This window comes from Alligator sinensis, unplaced genomic scaffold (assembly GCF_000455745.1).
Source record: "Alligator sinensis unplaced genomic scaffold, ASM45574v1 scaffold455_1, whole genome shotgun sequence".
Classification (NCBI taxonomy): domain Eukaryota; kingdom Metazoa; phylum Chordata; order Crocodylia; family Alligatoridae; genus Alligator; species Alligator sinensis.
Window position 1 is genome coordinate 2,139,996 of NW_005842142.1, and position 17,623 is coordinate 2,157,618.

At 41.3% G+C, this 17,623-nt stretch overlaps 1 protein-coding gene across 6 annotated transcripts in view; it reads left to right on the forward strand.

Annotated features, from left to right (window-relative positions):
• The window catches only part of PDSS1 (decaprenyl diphosphate synthase subunit 1), a 35,684-nt gene that overhangs the window by 2,479 nt on the left and 15,582 nt on the right, over positions 1-17,623 (forward strand). For 4 of the 6 annotated variants that reach the window (XM_025206149.1, XM_025206148.1, XM_025206152.1 and 1 more), the window contains exons 2-8: positions 935-999; positions 3,140-3,263; positions 4,012-4,142; positions 8,372-8,407; positions 12,701-12,842; positions 13,855-13,966; positions 14,055-14,164. In XM_025206149.1, coding sequence (XP_025061934.1) covers positions 935-999; positions 3,140-3,263; positions 4,012-4,142; positions 8,372-8,407; positions 12,701-12,842; positions 13,855-13,966; positions 14,055-14,164 — 720 coding nt within the window. Of the gene's footprint in view, positions 1-33; positions 685-934; positions 1,000-3,139; positions 3,264-4,011; positions 4,143-8,371; positions 8,408-12,700; positions 12,843-13,854; positions 13,967-14,054; positions 14,165-17,623 lie in introns of those variants that run through there. The other 2 variants (XM_025206150.1, XM_006025366.3) reach the window with 2 other exon arrangements.

Consider the following 17,623-nt stretch of genomic DNA (forward strand, 5'->3'; position numbering starts at 1 on the left):
AGAGCCTGAAGCCAGTGAAGTATTCCTTGGCCGGAGACTCCTCTTTCCCCATGTGCTGGGGGACAACTGAAGAGTAAAAGTAGCTTGGGAATCTCCTGTATTCTTTCTAGGTGATTGCTAGGCCTGTTTGTGATTACTTTCCTCCATGCATCATGTGTGGAGCTGTCTCGCTCAGTAAGCGTGTGCAGATTGCAGCACCGAGGTGGGTCCTGCTGGTTGAATGACCCTGTAGATTAGGTTCTGCATATAAGTTAAAACCTTTCCTGTTGCTGGTTCCTGTTGCTGCAGTTGACAACAGAGCAAGACTGGCAGTGTTCAAGTTTGAACATAGTTTGGGGGCAACAATATAGCCTGTGAACTAAGTAAGCTTCCTCGCATCCCTCAGGCCTCACAAATGAGGAAACGTTTTTGCGGTTTAGGAGGTTGGATTCTTGGCAACTGATGGGAAAGAATGGGTGTGAACGGTAAGTGCTGCAGGAGGCACGCTGAACAAAACCGTTCCATGGGAAAGCAGTTCCCGGAAGGAGGCATGTCCTTTGGCTCTGAGAGTAGAGGCCAGTTTTACCTGACAGATAAAGAGCTCTCAAAAGCGGCTGTGCCTTCCCTGAGAGCACAATCTAGGTTTTGAAAGTACAACTTACAGAGGCTGATAGCTTAGAAGATATCTCCCTGTTTGGTCGTGAGGTAGGTGACTCCTGTATTCATAAATGCTGATCCAGTCAGTGCTTAAGTGACAATATATCTTGTATGAGAGCATATTTTGTAAGGAACTGATGCAATGCTACCTTTTACTACTGAGTTTTATAACTCTCTTGTCTATTAGAGGAGGAGCTGGAGTGCTATTAACAAATAAGCATTTGTTTATGATCAAATGTTTCTCACGATTTAAAGGTGTTGATTTAAAAGAAAATGAACTTTACTTTTCTTTATGCAGATGCACTGTTTACAAGGGAGAAGTTCATTTCTATCATTTCCAAAACTACGTAGTATATTTTGGAGGTAAGTTGAAAATCCAGACTTCTGTAACTGCTTAAGTAGATTAAGAAACAATTATTGGGTGAATTACATAATTGAAGTTGTGGCTTTTAAACTTGAACTGTCAAATGAGATGGTTTCACATAATATCTAATAGACCAGTTTAACATAAATCATTTAGCACTTTGTTGCCATGGCAAGGAATTAGTCCTAGATGCTCTCACTATGGAAATCAACGTACAGAAATGCCCAGAGGTTCACTTTGAAATAATGGGGACACAATAAGGTGGTATAGCCCTCCAAACAAGCAGTGCCCAGTAGAGAAAAGTAGTTGTGCCTCGTGAACAGGATCCTGGGTTTCTCTGTTTAAAAATCCAGAATCTTCTGACTTAAACAAAAAAAATCCCAAATTCTATAATTAAAAAACCCAAAGTTCACATCTTTCCATGATTAAAATGAAACATCACTATACATATATATCTCTGTCTAGATATCTATACATATCAGTTGAACACAACGTTTTATTGACATATTGCAATTTTAAAGCAGTTTAGAAGCCTGCTAGTGCTTTGATCATTATAACAGAATAAATTCTAAATAACTATATATTTTGGCATTTGATTTTGTTTCTTTTTATCATGGAAAATTGGAGCTCCTCCTGTGCCCTTTTCTCACCAAGACATGGGTCCAGCTGCAGCTGTGGCCTGTCCTGTCCCCCCTTGCTGCCTTGTGGCACTGAGCAACCATGATATGCCAGTGCCCTGCCACTGCCCATGCTGTTGCTCCTCACTCCCAAACCACAGCCCCCCAGTCCTACCTGCACCCCTCACTCCCAATCCATAGTCTCCTGGCCTTGGTGGTGCCCTTACGCCAGACCCACATTCCCCTGAACTTGCAGGTGCCCTTCACACCCAACCCACAGCCCCCGCAACCCTGCTAGTGCCTCTCACTCCTGACCCACTGCCCCTTCCCCCCACACCCCAGCTCCCCAGTGTCTGAGGAAGGGGGATGTGGGGATAAGGGATGTGTGTGTGTGGTGGGGGGGGCGCATGTGCTCCACCAGATTTCTGCACCCATAGCAGGATTGCAGCCTGGCTGGACCAGCTCTGGGCAGGAGCTGCCTCCTTGGCCCACTGGATAGGACCCTGCATGGGAGGGAGTGCTGTGCTGCCATGGTCGCCAAGGTAAGGTGCAGAAGTGCGGAGTTGTGCCCCCACTGCTCCTGGACAGGAGAGGTGCCTCGCCAAGGTGGTGCATCACTCCTCATGCTGGATCTGACCCCCTGAGCTGCAGAGGTGGCTCCTGCCCAGAGATGGTCTGGCCAGGCTGCAGTGCTGCACCCTACCATGGGCTCAGAAATCTGGGGGGGCACATGCCCTCTGCCATAGACTTACATGGAGGGAGCTGTTCTCCCCAATGCTGTCTGGTGGCCAAGTGCATGTGTCCACATACATGCACATGGTGCCCCCTGCGTCCCACAGCCCCTTGCAGGCTGAAACTGAAAGCCTACAAGGGGAAACCTGTGGTTTTCCAGGTTTTTCTTCTGTAAAGTAGAAAATCCGCATCTTTCCACTGCACACAGAAAACCCAGATCCCTGCTTATGAATCCTGGCACAACCAGAAGGGGCCCAGCCACACTGCATTGCTTAGTCTATTTCTTTGCATTATGCCTCTCTTTTGAGAAATAAATTTGATCCAGGTGTTCAGCCACAATGGCTGGATGCATAAAACAGCATGTATTTAAATAACAGAAGATAGATATCTTTTCAGAGGCAGGGGGAGATAGTACAGGACTTCTGTTGTCTTTAAGTTGCAAGAGGCTTTGATTGCACCTGAAAATACTTTATCAGAGAAAAAAATGATTTTATATTTCCAGAAGGTCCTGTCTAGTTTACTTACCACATTTTCTCAAATATTGCATTTTACCAAGCATCCCATAATGAGTCATATTAAATATATGCTGGCATGTAACCATGCTAAACTCTACAGTATTGGCTGGAAGTGAAAGAAAGTAACAGGCTGCTTTGTGTTTCACTTTTTAGTTGCTTGTTTTAACATTTTGAGGGTGGAAAAGAAACAATTTAGATTATTTCTGTTTTGTAAAGTAAAAAAAAAAAAAAGGTCACATAAACACTTTTATTCTTTTAAATAATACTGTTACCAGGCTTCATCATACAACAGCATCACGAGCATGCAGCTGTAGCAAAACGGTTAGCGATGAAAAATATCAGGACCCTTTTAAACTTGGTAGGAAAGACTTGAAGAATCTCTATGAGGATATTAAAAAGGTGAGGCATCTTGAATGCTCTAGAACAATCAAGTGATTCTGACTTACAAGGTTTTTATGTAATATCGCCTAAAAGCTTAAAAATTTGAAGTAAGATTTATCTTGATTATTTGATTATTATCCGATTCCCTCTTAACTGTAAAATAAAGTTGAAGAGAACATTGTAAGCTTGATGATATTATAAGCTGGGCAGGGGCTGGAGCCACCATGTGCTCTGTGCTCTCCCTGGGCCACAGCTTGAGCTGTGACTGAGGGTATATGGCAAGGGAAGTAGGTAGCACATGGTGCAGGCGCAAGGGTGCACAGGCACTGCATGGGTGCAGTGAAGGCATCAGTGGGAGCAGGCAGGCAGCAGGGGGCAAGAGGCTGGGGTCAGACTGCCTGATTCCCCCACCACTTGCTCCCCTGCCACTGCTTGCCTCTCCACTGCTGCTTTACCTATAGCAGTGGTGGGGGAGACAAATTTAAGATGATCTTCCAATAATTAGATTTTATACATGGAGAATTATAACATTTTATAATCTTGCAAACTCTATTTCACAGCACTATGAAGCAATCTTTTTTTTTTTTCTTTTCAAGGCAGTATGAAGAGTTGCTCTGAACTATGTACTGTAAAGGGCACTAAAACCAATTCCAGCATACATTGAAGAAGCTAAAAACAGACCACAAACAGGATTTGATTGCATGTTCATTTATATCAACAGGTCAATTTTGTAATTTTGATATTGATATTTTCTTTTGGCTTGCAGGAACTACTTGTATGTACAGCAGAACTTAGGGAAATGTGTGAATATTACTTTGATGGAAGAGGGAAAGCCTTTCGACCAATGATTGTGGTGCTAATGGCAAGGGCATGCAACATTCATTACAATAACTCCAAGTGAGTCTTTGGTCTTGAAATTTATAGATAGGAATGAAAAAATCTAATAAATCTTAAGTTTAAAATTCCATGAAATGTGTCCAGTAACCTTATCAAAACAGCAAAGTCACCTGCAAAATTTCAGTTTTGCTTCCTATTGCTAACAGCATTTCATCCTCATGACATAATAAGCTACTCATGAAAATGAATAATTTTTGTATGCATGTTTCTGGGAGAATTGTGACGTACTATTGTTTTAACAATGGAAGGGTAAGTAAGATCCATAGTTACAGTATTTGAAAGGATTTTGGTCACATCTTGCTATATAAATACTTCATTACTACTTGTACCACTGTGACCCAGTTCACACTTCATCAGAATTATTTGGCAATTATATAAGCATCCCTATAGTTAACTTTTATCAGAGAAGAATTTGTTCCTTGTAGGAGAGACGCATTTTTTTTTTTTTTTTAAATTAAAGAAGATAACCCAGGAAGCAATTGATACTTTTCAGGTGTTCTGAGCAATGAGATGTATTTTCTCCAAAGATGTCACTGGTGCAGGATTTTCACTGCCATGTATTTAGATTCTTAGCTCAAGGGGGTGGTATTATTTCCTGAAGTCTTCCAGTTGTGTGACCCTTGAGAGCATCTATAGTAAAGCAGTTATGAGACCTGCTGTCTACAAGCTATTGCATATTGCCAATGCTAATAGTAAACACTTTGCTCACATATTCCAGGCAGTTCCTTCATGTCAGCATTCATGGAAGATGTTGACTGTTAGTGGGGTAAGAGGAGGAGTTGAAACAGACCTTTCTGCCTTCCATTGCTTCTAGTATGGAATTCTGAATTTAAGTCTCTTGCCTCCAAGGATTCTCTGGTGTTTCACTTGTTTTAGCATTTTTTTTTTTTTTTTGTCTGGCTTTCTTCGGTCTGGCTGTTCTCCTGGTATTCAAATAGAAGAAATGTCTGTGACACATGGTTATGCTCCCTATATTGGTTAAAGGGGAGATGGCAAGGGGTTGTGTTGAAAAGGAAAGAATCAGGGTGTCAGGAGGTTGCTAGTGGAGTTGTTGCAGTCATCATCAATACAGAGGAAGTTTGGGACATCATGCAGAAAAAAAACTGGATAATCTGAGGACTGGAGTAAAAGAAGTAAGAGTCTTTTTAATAGTACAGCTGCAAGGTGATACTATTAAAGACTGATAACCAAGACTTCCACTATGAGCTGACAGAATTGAGATGTAGATGGGCCTGGGCATACCAGTTGGTTACAGAGGTTGCTTACAGACATGGGAAAAAAAACAGTGCTTTAAGCTGTGCACACCCCCACACCAAGTGCAGCACATGCCCAGAAGAGGCATTGCATTATTTTGACCCGGCTCACTCAACATCTGTGTAGATTACATGCTTCAGTGGGACTTTTTGTTGCATTTATCTAAAAGCTGATTGAATCAACTTTAGGTTTGGCATGTGATCTATTCGGATACAGGGGAGCCGGGTCAAATTAAGGGACTTTCTCTACCAGTAAATAAAATGCTGCTTTGTTTTTTGGGGAGCGCACTAGTGGGGGGCTCATGTCTGCTTTTTGGGGGCAGGGGTGGGGGTTCATGTCTGTCAGCAGCCACAATGGCTAAGTTACCAATGGGATATAGCTGTGGAAAAGTTAAATGTGATCCTAGGATACTTCTGAAGATGTACTTCCAGAGAGAGAGGGAATTATTTGGGTCATCGTACAAGAGGCTGGTGAGGCTTCACCTGAAACCCTACATAGAGTTCTAGTTATCTACACTTTTTAAAGATTATTGTCCTTTGAAGCTTTAAGCACACAGAGATGCATAGGCCTGGAAGGAACCTGGAATTGAAACTGGAACAAATGTAGAGGAAGGCGACTAGAATGAGAGGAGACTAGAAGAACTTGGTTTGTTTCGTCAAGTTGGGTCAAGTCAAGTCAGTCCCGAGACCGCACCAACCTTTGGGGCATCTTTGATGTAACAAACTTTTTTTTTTTCCATTCTTCCTGGTCTTTTGCAATCCTTGTATAATCAGTCAGTTTTAATCCTGTTTAGTCTTTGATATTGGTGGCCCAGCTTGTCCTAGGTCTTCCTCTTCTTATTCAACCATCCACAGCACTCTGCAGGATGGTTTAGTCTGGCAAAATAAACAAACCCCTTGGTTTGTTTAGTCTGCCAGAATGAAGGCTGATAGGGAATATGATTGTAAGTACACTGAGGGTCAGGGGAGGGAGAGGAGCTATTTAAGCTGAAGGACAATGTTGGCAAAAGATTAAATAGGCATGCGTTGGCCATGAATGAATTTGTTTCAAATTAGATGGCTGCTAGCCAGTATAGCAATTCTGAAACAGCCTTGCTGTCAGAATAGTGGGAGCAAAAATCCAAAGTAGTTTTAAAACAGAATGTATGAAAGAGATTGTATGACATGGTGCCTCTCATAACAAAGGAATGGATTTGATGACCCATAAGTTTTCTTCCAGTTCCTATTTGTCTAACGCTTAGAAGAGCAGTGATGTGGGGTATTGGTTTATGCTCAACCATGACCTCTCAACCAGGACTGAAATGAACCCTAAAGTACCAGCCTACAACTCGTGTCAGCCTGTATATTATTTCACGGTACAGTACCAAGAGTTTTCTGTGCCAACCCAGATTGTGATGCTCAAGACTCTATACTCCCAGAACATAAGCACAGATCATCAAACTGGTGTCCCTAACATTTTTTTGCACTGTTGATTTTAGTGTGGGCTGCGCCTCATTACTCTCTGAACCATTTGTGATATTTCACTTTTTTCACCTGTGTTGACATAGACTGGGTAACTCCTTTCCTTTGTCTTCATTTCCTTGGAATGATATGCTGGGAAAGAAAATAGCAATGCTTTGGAAGGGTAAAGAGAATTGTTGGTTTGGAAGGGACCTCAAGAGTCATCTAGGTCCAACCCCTTGCAAACATGCAAGATGCACATTCCTAAATCATCCCAGTCAAATGCATATCCAGCCTCCTCTTCCTCTTTTTTTCCATGTTCCATCCCTATTTCTCTCTAATAGATCTCTGTAAATTATGCAAATTTGTCCACAGTGCGCTGTTTCCACTCCACAGATGCTGACCCACATTTTCATGGTGGGAGAGACCAAATCAAGGAATACATTTGTTTTACTTTTGAGAGATCCCCTTCTATCAGTTGGCCATGTTCTGCATGGAATTTCTAGCTTTAGGATTCTTCTAACAGCATATTGCAGATTATACTAAATTTTGGGAGTTTTATTAGTCATTGCATACTATATACTAAATACAGACAAACACATACTTTCTATTCATCCTGTTGTGTTGGCTTATCACTGATTTGTACAGCTGTGCTTTCATTTCCTATTGGTGAATTATTTGTCGAGGTTGGTTTAGTTTTGTTTTTAAACTATCCAGGTGTGAAAATCCTGTGCAGGTGGCACCTAAAGAGAAGAATATTGCTTTCTGGTCATTCCGTTTCTGTTCTCTGACAGCATTAGTTTAAAGGATTCTCATTTTCCCTCCAAATTTGGAATTTTCTGTTTTGGAAAGTGCAGAAGAAAAACATTATCTTCTGAAGCACATTTATATTTATTAGTCTTATCTTAATTTATAGCTGAATTTGCTTTTCTTTTGTAGGAGCTTCAGACCTCCATACAGTGAAAGAAACTAACTGGAACATTATTAGGGGTACAGCATTTGTATTTGCCAGGGGAGGGAGAACATAAGTAAATTAGTTTTGGTGCCCAATTATACTTCACCCTGCCACTGCTTCTGTTAAAGATCAACACATACTGAGAGCAGGGCTATTTTTATCAACTATCTTGACTCCAACTTTTCTATCTTCTCCCTGCCTTTGGTGACTATTACTGCTGCTGCATATCATTACCTTCCAGTCCCAATTTTTTCATGGTCTTCTGGATCCTGCCTGTTTTTCCCTTTTTCTTGGTAAAATAAGATTCTTTTAGCTGTATAAATAACAGTAGGAAGGGAAAGGGTGCCTGCGTGTTCTTTTAGATGCTAGAACATCAGACAAAATGTTATGTCCTTAATCTGTAGGATGATCTTGATTCTGGTGTCTGTGCAGAACCTTACTGGAGTCACTGGGGCCCCACACACAGACACAGCTCCACCCACATAATGCCTGTCCTTCAAGCTGTTCTGTAGTTGTATCATTTAGATGAAGTGACTCTTAAACCATTCTCAATGGATTACCTTTGCTTTGTTTTTCTTCAGGAAGTTCACTTTATTGTGGCTGCTGAAAGGAAAATGGTATGTTCAGGTTCCTTGCGTCCTCATTACAGAATCAGTGGATGGAGCACGTAAATTGTTTTGTGCTAGTGTGATTTTCCTTTTCCCCTTAAAGATCCTGTTGCCATCAATGTAAGTCCCAGTAGTTAGGTTCCTTGTGCCGTAGCTTTTTAATTTTTTAATAGTTGAGGCTTTATTGCTTTGAGTGCTGGAATCCTGGTAAGGGGTCTTAATTTGGGATTGTGTGAATCTTGTTTTCACACATTTCCCCTATGTTTCTTCACACAACACCTACAGAAATACTCAGCATCATCACACACCCTGGCTGGGCCCATGTTCTGCACTCTACATCATTCCTAGCTATAATTTTTAAGTAGAGATATATTTCAGATGGGCTGAAATAGGAGACAAGGCAGGCAGCTGTAGAAATATTCGGGTAGGAGGACCGTTTGAGAAAGTTACTCGCCAGAGAAACAGACATACCCTTCAAAATTACAAGAGAAATCCTAAAGTACTATTGCACCTAGCTGATGCCTTTGCCACTGGCCAAACTAGGGTTCTTATTAGGGGTGCACCGATAGAGATTTTGGGGGCCAATACTGATAGCCGCTATTTAAGGAGGCACATCGGCCGATTAATGATCTGATTTCCGATACAGCTGCCTCCAGCTGGTAAGTCTGTTGTGGAGAGGGGGGCAGATCAATGCCCAGTTGGGGTGGGACAGCGTGGGATAGAGCTGCAGCTCGTAGGGGGAGGGAGAGGGGGCGGGCCGGGGCAGCTTCTGCCATCCCAGGGTGTGCCCAGTGGTGGGAACTGCCCCCCCTGCAACTAGCCGTGGCTCCATCCCATGCCCTGCCCCTGCCCCCTCCCTCCTTAGCAGGGGCCATTGATCTACCCTCTCAGACCCCTTCTCTCTCCCATCCCCTTTCACCACAACTGACTTACCAACTGCATGCAGCTGGGCTTTGCTTTTCACTGCTTGAGTGCTGTGCTGTGGCTATATGCAGGCACGGGTATTTATTGGCCAAATTATCGGCTACTTCAAGACGATTTCTGATACAGGCAATTTTCTTTTTATCGGTACCTGTCCAATATTGGACCAAAGTATCAGTGCACCTCTGCTTCTTACTCTCTCTGTTCCTCACCGCAGTGTACAGTATCAGCATTCTTTCATCTCCCCCAATTGCCATAGTGATGCCTACATAGTGTGTTGCTTGTTCAGCTCTTCTGCATCAGGCAGCTGCCCTCACAACTCCCCTATTCCATGCTTCCCCAGCTTTCCTTTTCCATTTACCTCTGGCACAGTTTCGAGTACTGGTTTTGAAAACGCCTATTTGCTAAATATATACTGTATTTGTGTGGTTTTACTCTGAGAACTGTGTAAAAATGGCACCTTCATACTAAATAAACGGGAACATCCAGTTACCTATTGACCATCACTAAAAGTGTTTTTTTTTCTGTTTGTACAATAGTAGAAAATTGCTAACACTGAATGATCAGGATTCTATTAATCCTTGAACATCATAAACAAAGTTCATTATGTCCCAATCAGGTTTTTTGCAGGCATTTGACGGGTACAACTTGACCTGCAGAACTTTATTACTGTAATTAACGTGTACGATTTGAATTTGCAAAAATAATAGTTTAAAAAACATTTTTCCTGTGTAAAATTAGCACATTTGATATGAAAACCAGAAATGCATTTCACACAAACTGTATAATACCAGTTTTAGTAACTTTTCAGAGAACTGCATGTTAATATGGAACTTTTCAAAATTCGCTTTTGGAATGTCTGTCATTGTGCTGTCTCCTTACCACTGAGTTCTGGGGTATCTCAGTACATGATGCCATTGTACTGCTGCTTCCCAGCAGAAAGTCCAGTCTGCTGACATAGTTATGACAAGGGGAGTTCCAAGCATGAAAGAGGATGGAGACTTTTACAGTTGTTTTAAGGTGCATGCTCCTCTATGCTAAAAATAATTGTATAGAACTAACAAAGCCTTTAAACGCAATATAATTTACCTTAAAACAACTGTCAAAGTCTCCAGCTTTTCTTTTTCTGCCAAGAAACATTTCCTTTTTTCAGTCTCTCCAGGCCACATCCTGCTATTGTTCTGTATGCACAACTTCTCACTGAAAGTAATGCAGAGTTTTCATAAAAATAGGTGTCAGGATGCAGTTTTATCACCACACTGGCAAGAAGTCACCTTCCACTTCCATTGTTAATATTTGCATTTTAGTATATATGTAGACCGTGTAGGAAGTTTTAAATCCCTTTATGCTTGACTGAATGATTCCAACATCTTGTACATTTTTCCCTTTTAATTTCTCATGGTCCTGGAAAGTAGGTTAGCTTTAGCTTCCTTCTGCTGGAAGAGCAGCTTGGCACCTTTGAGGAATAGAGTAATTTGCAGTTGTCATCCTTCATCCCCAGCTAACCACTTCTGTGTTCATAACTTGTCCCGCACCAGTCTTTTTTTTTTTTTTTTTTCCAAAGTAACTGAGCTATTGAAAGTTGACTCATTGGCATTGGATCCTCCAAAATGCTTTACTGGGTCATGGTGTGGTCTTGATCAGTAAGTGTTTACAGCCCTATTCTGATGTGGTACATGATACAGGGTAACCTCTGTCTTCTTGGAGTTTTACTCAAAACCTTAGAAAAATCAACCTGTGGAGTCTGTTCTGTGTTCACTGAATCTAGAATGCAGATTTCTAAGCCTGCTCTGGTTACCTCTACAGATACTAGTGTGTTGTCAACCAGCTTTGGAGAGTTTGCGATTCAGGCCTCCCAAGGGTGGAGCACAGCGAAGGTAAGGGAGACTGTAAAGGGTCTGCATACCTGACCGCTGAGGTCCCCCTTTGAAATTGTCCTTCTGGAAGACTGGCAGGCACTCTTTGCTGTGCTCCAGAGTGCAGCCTTCTTGGAACCATGAGCATGTGATCTTGTACTTTATTAATACCCTTTGAACATATTGAAACACAAAAGCAAGCTCATTCTAGCCCTGGGATTATATGACCAAACTTTGGAGAAAATGGTTGCACTGTAACTGGACACCAAATAAATAGTGTTCCTTTTGCTCTGTTTTGGTTTTTAATCTCACCTATAGATTCTTTTCATTCACAGAAATACGACTGGGAAAACAAGGTTAACATAGACAAGTGGTCTATATTTTTTCCTCTTGTACACTTCAGAATCAATTTACTTTGCACACAAGGCTTTCAAAAATTGTACCTCAAATTGCTAGTGCTAATTGGAAATAGTACGGTAATGTTCATAAAAAATAAAAAAGACTAAAAATGGTACCTCATTGTAGAACAAATCTGTTGCAATACATTCACCCTGTCTGTTTTTATTTGCTCGGATGGCCAGGCACTGGTGTGGGGGAGTGAGCCGACTGCACTTCAGGTTTGTGGATCGTTAGCAAGAGTAATCCAAGTTCCAGTTCTAAAGTCAAATTCTATCATCCACTCCTGTTAAACCCTATCCTTGTTTTGAAAGTCATCTGTACACACAGGTGCAAATGAAATTGAACTTAACCCAGAGGATCTGAAGTCCCTGAGAGTTAATCAGTACAGAACCTCACTACCTTTTATACTGTTGTATTCCAGAGGTGACCTACGCTTAGCTCTATGTTTGTGTTTGCAGTCTTCTTATTTTTTCTTTCTGCCATGCGATCAACTCAGATTATTAGGACTTTGGGACTAGAGTTGCTTGTTAAATAGCTTAGCCAGAAGAAACAATAAAACAACCAAAACAAACCACTTTATAAGGTTTTTCATAGAAGACATAATGTCACGTCAAGAACACTGTCATGGACTCTTTGAATCTGGTTCTGTTACAGTGGGTATATATTACACTAGATTGTTACCTATAGTAGCAGTGCAGGAATAAAACCATGGGACACTTGCTTTGAGGATGTATCAGTAGGGAAGGCTATAGGAAAGGAAGGGGGAGCTTTTAAACTGATGCTGAATGCCTATACTGAAGGGAGAGCGAGAGAGAGAGTATGATCTATCCCATTGACATCAGTGGCGTAACTTCCATTAACTTTGGTGTTGCAGAATAGAACCATGTAAGATTTGGTTACATCTCTTCAAATTATAGTAACAAGTTGCAGCTGTCCAATTGAAATGATCTGACTTTGCTTTTGTCTCCTTTTAAAAGCTTGGAAGGTAGAGTAACCCATGGTAGATTCATGAAAAATCCTTATTGAGAAATAAGTCTCCGTCTCCTCTCTAACAAAAACCTTTTCATGAGTGTATTGAGGTATGCTTGACTGACGGTCAAGAGTTGGTTTGTTTTTCTGTTTTTAGGGAAGTACAAGCAAGCCAACGCTCTGTGGCCATAATTACAGAGATGATTCACACTGCTAGTCTAGTTCATGATGATGTTATTGATGAAGCAAATTCTCGGCGAGGAAAAATGACAGTTAATCAAATCTGGGGAGAGAGAAAGGTGAGTTGTTTTATGCAAGACTTATTTTCAGATTCTGACAAAGTAGAGACTCGTATTTTTTGGTCACATTGCTAAAGATTTGAGATTGGAGCCTTGGTAGTGCAGCACACTTTATGGTAGAAGCTGAAAATGTTCAGAAAAAGTTGGGCAGCCTTAGATGGTCACACAATTCCTAGTCATATAATTTGTAGACCAACAGTTTCTACTCCTGTCTCTTCAAGGTACAGGGTGCCTTTTTCAGACACCTCTTTCTGATTTTTAACCACTCTATGCCAATGGTGTCAAACTTACCTAATGCCCTAGGTTGGATCTGAAGTGAGGGCTCCCTGCAGGCTGGATCCAAGTCAGTGCATGAAGAAGCTGCGGCAGCAGCAGTAGCTTTGCAGCTTTGTGAATTAGATGCAGTCCATGGGCTTTGTGGACTAGATGCAATCCTTGCTCAATGCAACTCCCATTAGGCCTTGTTGAAAAAATATGAAAACACACTTTTTAAAGCATTTTCTATATCAGTTTTCCTGCTTTGAATAATAAGCTAAAAAAGCTTTTAAGCTATCATGAGCATTTTCAGATAGTAACATAACTGGTTTAATTTAAGATTTTTAAGGTCTTTGCTTGTATCACTAACTTACAAAACACCTAAAGTCTCTCTTTATGGTGCATATTATTCAGGAAATATTTAAGAGGACAAGGATAAAACTGACACAGACTCAAAATCCTTCTGTGTCTACTGAATGGCAGCATGTAATAGTCATGGAGATGTTTTCTCACTTAGCAGAGGAATGCATGTTCATATGTCACATTCTCACTGCTTGCTATATTAGTTATAGCAAAAATCTAGGGAACAGTATAAAATTTAACTAGCATGACTTTTTCCTCAGTTTTCAGTAATATGCATCAATAAAGGAAAATGTTATGATGGGACTAGCCCTGCAAAAATCATAAGATTATCCTAATTATCATTTACGTGAACCAACTTCAAGAAAATCTTCCTTTTTTTTTTTTTTTTTTGCAGGCTGTTCTAGCTGGTGATTTCATCCTGTCTGCAGCTTCTTTAGCTTTAGCACGGATAGGAAACACTAATATTGTATCTGTTTTAACTCAGGTGATTGAAGATTTGGTGCGTGGTAAGGTCTTTTTCTATTTTTATCTTTATATTTACTTGCATAAACTATGAATCTAAAAATAAACACTTCCTTCTGTGTACCCATGTAGGTGAATTCCTTCAGCTGGGCTCCAAAGAAAATGAAAATGAGAGATTTGCTCACTACCTCGAGAAGACATTTAAGAAGACTGCAAGTCTTATAGCGAACAGTTGTAAAGCAGTATGTACGTTCTGTCTCTTCTGAAGTTAACATACTATATAGTAAGCTTCACAGCTAGAGTGCTAATTGTGCTTTTGTTTGGATGTAGTACAGAACAGACCACCAAATAGTATTGTGCCAGAATCCAGTTGGATTTTGGATTTAAGGTTTTTATCCCACTTCTGCTGTGGAGCCTCCATTACTAATTTTCATCCACCTCTTTGTTCTGCAGCCACAAGATTCATTCTTGAATTTGTTCAAATCACATTTAAGGTCCTAAGCTAATTTCTGAAAGTTTTAAAACAATTCTATTTAATCTCATTATAGGCCAGTTGGCATAGGCAATGTGTAGGGTGGACACAGGGAGGGTACGTGCAAGCACCCCCCACCCCCCGAGATTGGCCGCCACCAGCTTCTGCGGGCGGTTGCCACTTGCACCCACCCCCTCCTCCCTGCTGATGCGGCCGGCAGCATCTGTGGGCAGTCCCCACTTGTTGCCACTGACACCACCACAGGTAGCTGCGGGTGGTCCCCACACGCTGCTCACCAACTTGGTGCCCACCCCCAGTCGTGGGAGGTGCCAGTCATTCATGCCAGTTGGTCCCATAATTTGTTAAATGAGAAACTCCTCAGTATGAAGAAACAATTTTAAAAGGATTAGACTATTATGCTGGCTAGCATTAAGTCTTAGTTCCAGAAAAGTTTCCTATTGGTTCCCATTCTTGTAATGGATGCAACTGAAAATGTAAATGCAATAATAAAACTATGAGGTTATATAAACCAGGCTTAAAACCAAAACTGCATTCTGAACTTAATACAGTTTTATAATGTGTATAACTTGTATCGGTGATATTTGCAGCATTTCTTAAGAACTATTGTTAACTTTATGAAAACAGCCATTTAATGACTTGCATTTTACTGAGATCTTGTATTTTAGAAGGAATCCACTCCGCCAACAGGGATTCAGATGCATTTTCATGTAGAAACTGACACTAGGAGCTGGATAATTAATATGAATAGCAGTGTGCTATGATTTAGACTTTTCCCATAAAAGTTCAGATCCTTCCATGGGAATTTTGACTGAGTGAATACAGCCACATCAAGTTTTTAATTCATAAGTAGAAGCTTTTGGTATTGAACAGTACTATACTTACTCAAATCCAAGATGAGGGGTTTTTTTTTCCTCCAGTCAACATGAAGGGAGTCTTGTCTTAGATTTGAGTACCAGCCTGGAGCAGGGCTGTTTCAGCTCCAGTTTTCCCTCCAGCCCTATACAATGGGGTGCCCAACAGGGGGAACACAGGGAAGACAGCACAGCAGCAGGGGAACTGCTGCATCTGCAGCTCCAGCTCTGGCCCCAGCCTATGCAGAGCCACAACCACAGCTATCTGGTCAGGGCTGGAGCTATGGCTGGCCAGGGCCAGCACTGGAGTCACCATGTGTTCATGCCCCAGACTGAAGCTACTACATATGGGGAGCAGGGGAAGAAGGAAGGGGAAGCAGGCACCAGGTGGGACAAAGGACAGGGGTCGAGCTACCTGCTGTTAGGGATGTAAATATTGTTTTCAAAAGTATTTGTTTAACCTTCTCTAATTACATCAGTTAAACACACAGCTCCCAGCAGCTGCTGTTATTGGTTGCTTCCAGAGCCCTTTAACTGTGGGGAGGCAACCCCAGCAGACAACACAGCCCATTGGAAGCCCTGTGCTGGTAGAGAGGGAGCACCTGTGAACCAGCAGCTAACTGCTTAATTGAGTCATTAGGCTGCTAGCTGGCTATGGGTACTAGTCCCCTCTCTGCTCCCCTCCTTCTCCCTCCCTCCCTCCCTTCTGCCTGCCCTGCTGCCTTCTGGTTCCTGCGCAGGCACTGTACAGCTTCCTTTCCCCCCTTGCCTACCAGACTGTGCCCTTCTGGAGCTAAAGGATAACCAGTAAGCTAGCCCATTATCGCTGCACTAATAAGTTATACGATTAATCGTTTAACCTTTCACATCCCTACCTGCTGTCCCACAGCTTTCCCTGCTTCAGTGGTAGGGGACACAAATGTAAGACGACCATCTGACGATTAGATTCTATAGATGGAAAATTATAACACTTATAATACATCTATAATTTTCCATGTATAGAATCTAATTATCAGAGGGCCATCTTAAATTCAAAGTTGTTTTGGATTTGGGTGAATATGGTAATTTTAGCCACTGGAGTGAGAGAGAGTTCCTGTCTCATTCCAAAATTCAGTGCTTCAGCATGCGGTCTACTCATGCAAAAACTTAAGTGTTAAAATAATTCCTTCAGAGTGTAGCTGAGATATGGCTTCAGAGAAGAGACCTTATTTTACTGTTAACATGTCTGTATTTGTTTTATGTATTAATTTGGTTTTCAGTAGTGGTATGCAGGAAGAGAAATGGGATTATTCTGATGGCAAAATTTCAGTTCTCTTTAGTAGGGCAGTGACTTGTATACAACTCTCTCCCTTGTTTTCTACAAGGATAGGAAGAATTATACTGATAATTCTTGTAGCAGAAAATTCCTGTGGTATGCCTGATTTTTGACAATTTTGGTTACCTAGGGAGAGCTAATAGGTTTAAGAGGAGGTTGGTTTATTGTAGTGTATAGAATGATTGTTGGCATCATCAACTCTGGCTTCAAAGTGAATCCATTTACATTTTAGTCAGGGATGAAGATGATTTTGCGTCTTTCTCAAGGGCAAGCCTAAAAAGATATTTTGGATGTTTGGGAATATCAGTGTATGATATATGCTAGCATGAGGTTTGAGCCAATTCTGCTCTGGTGTCAGTGGAAGGAAAAAACACAAATGGTTTCTGGTAGCATATAAAAATAAGGTAAAAATATTGGCTGAAAAAATGGCAGAAACTAATGGTAACAGGCTCTTAGAAGTCTGCACTTTATGATACCCTAGAGGAAGTGCTGTTACATTTCTGGGAAAGTGCCTAAGCAGGGCATGGATATTCTCTTCCTGTAACCACATTGGCAATCTCCTGTATTTCCAAATAACAGACATCACTGCATTAGATTCAGGATGTTGCTGAGATAAACAGACACATTTTTATCACCAGAACACACAGTCAAGGTGTTAAAGGTGTCACAGTCTAGTTCTCAGTTAACAGCTTGGTGGAGACATGCTAGAGCTATAGCCAAAGTAATCTATGCAACAGTAAATATTGGCAGATGACCCTGAGGATCACTGAAGACTCAGTTACTGAAAGGCATTTTTCAAAGAATCTGAGAGCAGAGCACTTCTGTTCAGGAGTTCATAACAATAAAGCAGGAGTGAAATCTCCAGCTGTCAAAAGTGAAGTCAGAGATTGCAGCTTCTCTTACTCTACCTGGTCTTCCTGCTATCGCTGAAATTCTTAACATCTGTAAAAATGTATGTTCTGCATAAGACACTTTTTTCAAAAGAAGGATTCTTCTTACATCTCTTTATCAAAATGGCCTGAAAGGTACATCACAGATTCCT